Genomic DNA, 5,103 nt, shown 5'->3' with positions numbered 1-5,103 from the left:
CAGTGTAATAAAGTGCAATATTATCAAAAACAGTGTAAATTAGGTATGAAAATCTCAACATATTTTTCTTTGATCATTGCTCGTTCCAAACCTGTGTATGTCACAAATTTCCTCCAGATATTGTCGCTCGAATCCACTCCTAACTCTGCTCAATCTGGCTTGCTTCCATTTGCTTCAGCCGTCTGAATGTTACACTATTCTTTCCAGGTGTTGTTGCTCGAGCCCGCTTACCATTCCTCCACCCGACACCACGATTTCAAATCTACCTAAAGTAGCACCAATGTTCTAATGTCGCACAAATTATTGAAATTGTTTCCATTCACGTCCCCTTCATACGTCGCAGTTCGATCACGCGACGAGCTGAGGCGTTTTTTGTGCGAAATTCCACAATCTTCTTCATAATTTCTTCCAGTCGTGAATCTCAACTCAACCACCCCTCCATGGATGAAATCCACTCCTCCGATAACTAAAAAAGCTACTCCCTTTCAAATCTATTTGGCTCACATTTTTCTCCAAATTCTTCTTCAATTCATCTACTGTCATGGCCTCCATTATTCTTTGTATGGTTTCAAAACTCTTTTAATCATGTACTTTGCATTGTATCGCGAGGTTAGGTCCTCCTGTAGACTTCCCCGCTAAAATCAAGTTGTTTAGTGATTGTACCTAAGGATCAAACTTTGACTACAATCTCAATGGATTTGTACGCCGCAGTCCTCTGTCTATCGTGATCACATCTATCGGCTTCCCAGCTAGGTCAAATTACAATTGTATTGTATGTCATGACCCCATGCGACTGTGTCAATCCCCTCACCAGCTTCCTAGTACGACGTAGTCATGCGCATTTCTTCCTAGCTAGCTTCGATCAATAAGGCGCAATTGTCTCGCAAGGTGCAGTCACAATGTACGCCATGATCCTGTCATTGACCCTGTATGCCGCGATCCCGACATTGGCGTCCCCACTAGCTCAAATCACAACTATATCACACGCAGTGATCCTGATGTTGTACATTACATTGCAATCCTGAAGTTGGCGTCCTAGCTAGCTCGAATAGCAACTGTATCGAACGTCGTGATCCTGATGTTGGCGTCACTGCACTCAAATCGCAATTATATGCAATTCGGTCACGTAGGTCGCCACCATAATCCCTTATACAATTTTGCCAGGGAAATCACGATTATGGCTTCGACGTGAAGAATAATCAACTCTCTGATACCAATTTGATACGAACAGACAATTTTTCTACAAAAATTAGGGCAAACAATTTATTTGTCTTCACTAACACAAAACAACACAACTAAAATACATAAAAATAAGCACCTACAATTCGAGAGGTGGAGATCTTTCCCGACATATAGAGTTCGCGTGGTAGGCGATCTCTCCATAACCCTAAACCTAAGACTCAAGACCACAATCTCATACATATCTTAACTCTAAACATAATAAGCTCTATTTATACCCCACAATAATAACAATAAAAGTTCAAATTTTCCTTAGAATAATAAAAAGCTAAATTTCCTTTAAACACCCGCATAACAGATGCAAACATAAAAAAGAACCGTGAATATAGGTACTTCATATAAAGCGAGTACACATTATTGTTCTCACATTATCTAGACAAATAGAAAAACACTTTGTGTTTGCCGTAATAATTTTTTCCATACTTAACTATATAACACATATGCCACTTCTTAATTTTTCAATAACATCCCTTAATTTTAGCAATATTCTCTTCCAATGACAAAAGCAAAAAAAGTCCCCTTAGCCTTTTTGCCATTTTCAACAAAGAATTTTATCAAATGAAATGTGACCTTTCTTTGTAACTAGAATATTGTTGTGTTAATATTTCTTATGAAGAGATCTGTAAGATATGGGAGAAATTGAAGAGGTCGAGACACCCTTATCGGTCCATGAGAAAGAACCCAAAAAAGCAAATACAATTCGCAGGTAGATGGAACTACGAAAGCAAACTAAAAGAGATCAGAAGATCAATATGTCTCATTATTGAAAGGTGTTTACAAAAATTGCAAGGGTTCTAAGCCATGTTCAAAGGAAAAATTTGGAAAAAATTGCATATTTACTCAATTAACTTTCTAGTATAAGCATGCATGTTCTTATAGATATGCGAGCGAATAAAATAGTAAAGTACACTAAAGATAATCTCCCCAATAATAAAGAAACACAACAATAATAAACAGTTATCATGCGTGATAATTTAGATATTGTAAACTAGACCATAGGGAATTTCAATCTTTTTTCCAAATTAAGAATGTAAAATTATCAACACAAGGCAACCAAACAGAATTTCTATAAATAGCACCAAGCCACCAACTGAAACCTAAAGAATATAAGTTTCTTTCACATGTAAAGTGTACAGGGCACGCAAACTTATTCCTGGCACCCAAACCAAGATTTCACTGTAAGTTTCTTTCACAGGTGAAGTCTACAAATAGCTAGATTTTCTGGCACGCAAACTTTAAAGTCTGTATTTATTCTAAAGTTCATGCCTTCTAAATCAACATCAAAAAAACAGGTCCCTTGAGGCTTTGTTGGCAAGAAAATAACATGAACGGCAGGAGAAGAACTCCCAATAATTGCCGGTTTTCTTATGAATCTGCAATATTGCTGCGTTTCTTATTCAGAAAAACGAAAAACCACTAGCCATCCTCATAGTTGATCTAAATCTAACGAAGTAAGAGAGGAGCAACAACAAAAATAGCTAGAGAAAAGCAATCACGTAACACAACGACTAATTTCTAGCATTTAAAAGCTTCTGCTAAGTTCTGTGAAGGCAATGGAGAATGACAGTACGAATGATTACCTTTACCGCCACCTATTACTTGGTTTATGGAAAGTTGACGATCGAAGATCCGATGGTCGCCGCCGCCACCACCACCGGCCGTCGCCGGCAAGCTGTGCTGATCAGCCGACCTATCCTTCCTCGTATCGCTACTCAACTCGCCAACAGAGTGGTCTTGACCACTTCCTTCCATCAGATCCTTAACCTAATGACACTATTTGACAAAAAACAGTCACACGCCTCAAAAGTAGAAAAAGTAGACTTCGGTTCCCTCTCTTTTCACAGCAGAGAGAAACCCTAGAGATGAACATCAAATGTTCCACACGGAAGCTGCAGAGAGCTGAGCTATGAAAATATCTGACCTTTGGACGGAAGAGACTGAAAGATCTGCCAAGAGCGAAGAAAACGCAGGCTTTGTCCGTAGTTCCAGAAGAGAAAACTGACAGATTTGGGAGTTCTAGCTCTTGAGGTGAGTTGAAAGTGCAGAGCTAAGAAAATGAGCTAAATTACAAAAAGAGGCTCCTTGAATGAGGCAATTAGTCATTGAAGCACCAAAATAAACAAATTTAAAATGGAGCATATGAGTGTAAGAAGATACTCTTTAATTATTTTTTTTATAATTTATTAGAAATAATAATATTATTATTAGATAATATATTAAGTATTATTTTAAATATTACTATTATTTATTATATACATTGTAAAATATTAAAATTAATTTCTACAATAATTTAAAAAAATTAATTAATTTTTAACTAATTTAAAAAATTTTGAATGCATTAAATAAACTAATAAAATTTTGAAATTTGTGAAATTTATTTCATATTGAAATATTTACAACACAAAATTAATTAAATTAATTCAACTAATATAATATACAAAAATATTATATTCTCTATCATGGGGGAACATCGTTTCAGTTAGCTGTATGTTGAGACGATGGTCGATGTGGTTGATGACGCAATTGATGTTCTTAAAGTTCTTCAATATCATCATTTTTAGTCGTGTCATTCATAGCATCTTGTGGCATCCAAAGTCCCAATGCTTCAAAGGAAGGTTATTTCGTGTGGGAAAAGTCTCAATGCTTCAAAGTTCACGCTAAGTCATCGGGCAAATAGTGCGTCATTCATAGCATCTTGTGGCATCCAATAAATTTCTTTGTTGGGATTTCATGTAGAATAAAATTGTGGTAAAGATGATCATCTTTGAAACGACTCTTAATCACTATATCGTCGATATAGCACTCGACTTGTTGATGTAGTACGTCGTCGAATATATGTGTCATAGCCCACTGATAGGTTGCCCCGACATTCTTAAAGCTAAAGGGCATAACCTTATAATAAAAGATGTCAATAAGAGTACGAAACACCGTATATTGTTCTTCATCTAGGGTCAGTTGGATCTAAATATACATTGATAAGCCATCACAAAGGTGAACATCATATGAGAAGAGGTGACATCAATCATAAGCTCCAGAATCGACAAAGGGGAATCTTCCTTCGGGCAGGCCTTATTCAGGTCTCGAAAGTTGATGCAAACTTGTATTTGTTCGTTCTTCTTTCGAACGATTACGATGTTTGTGAGCCACATAGTGTAGCAAACCTCCTTAATAAAGTCAACTTTGATGAGCTTCTTTGTCTCTTCAATGACCATCTACTCTACCTTTGACCACATTCTCCGAAGAGATTGTTTCACAAGAACAATACTCAAGTCAATAGCTAAATGATGCACAGCTACCTCTGAAGCTAACCCGAGCATCTCGGCATAACTCCAAGCAAGACAGTTGTTTTCATTCGTTTTTCTCTCTTTTATTTTAGAAGGAGTCGCAAGTCTGTTGATCGTTGTATACTTCTCTTATTTGAATAAATCTCCATCTCGAATCAGATCAGTGATTCAAAGAGGAAAGAACCCGAATAAGAAGGGACATACGACAAAGCGACAAACAAGAGAAAACACAAAATGTGAAGAGCCTACGTGTGGTAAACCTCACAATGATAGGTTAAGTGTTCGCCCAAACAAGATCGGGCGAAAGCACCTTAAACCGATATCCGCGAAAGAATACCTACATAGACTACCCAAAACCAGAGAGGGGTGTAGGAGCCTGTTCTGGGGTCTAGAGCACTCCCAATGGGACATATCTCACTTGGTTAATTACATATTGGGGGGTACCAAAGAATACTCTCGATAAAAGGACATTCACTTGGATTATTGTGAACCTGGGGCAATAGGTAATCAAAGGAAAGTTATTTAGTGTGGGAACAGTCTCAATTCTTCAAAGTTCACGCTAAGTCATCGGGCAAATAGT

At 37.2% G+C, this 5,103-nt stretch overlaps 1 protein-coding gene across 1 annotated transcript in view; it reads right to left on the bottom strand.

Moving 5' to 3' along the window:
- The window catches only part of LOC110037026 (reticulon-like protein B16), a 16,111-nt gene extending 12,814 nt beyond the window's left edge, over window positions 1–3,297 (bottom strand). The window contains exons 1-2 of the mRNA XM_020741593.1: window positions 3,161–3,297; window positions 2,820–3,012 (exon numbers count right to left, since the gene is read on the bottom strand). Of these exons, the coding sequence (XP_020597252.1) occupies window positions 2,820–2,991 (172 nt within the window). The 5' untranslated portion in view covers window positions 2,992–3,012; window positions 3,161–3,297. The remainder of the gene's footprint in view (window positions 1–2,819; window positions 3,013–3,160) is intronic.
- Window positions 3,298–5,103: the final 1,806 nt, after the last annotated feature.

This window comes from Phalaenopsis equestris, unplaced genomic scaffold, assembly GCF_001263595.1.
Source record: "Phalaenopsis equestris unplaced genomic scaffold, ASM126359v1 Scaffold000002, whole genome shotgun sequence".
In the NCBI taxonomy this organism is placed as follows: Eukaryota; Viridiplantae; Streptophyta; class Magnoliopsida; order Asparagales; family Orchidaceae; genus Phalaenopsis; species Phalaenopsis equestris.
The sequence above is the reverse complement of the archived record's forward strand: the minus strand, read 5'-3'. Positions and strand labels throughout refer to the sequence as shown.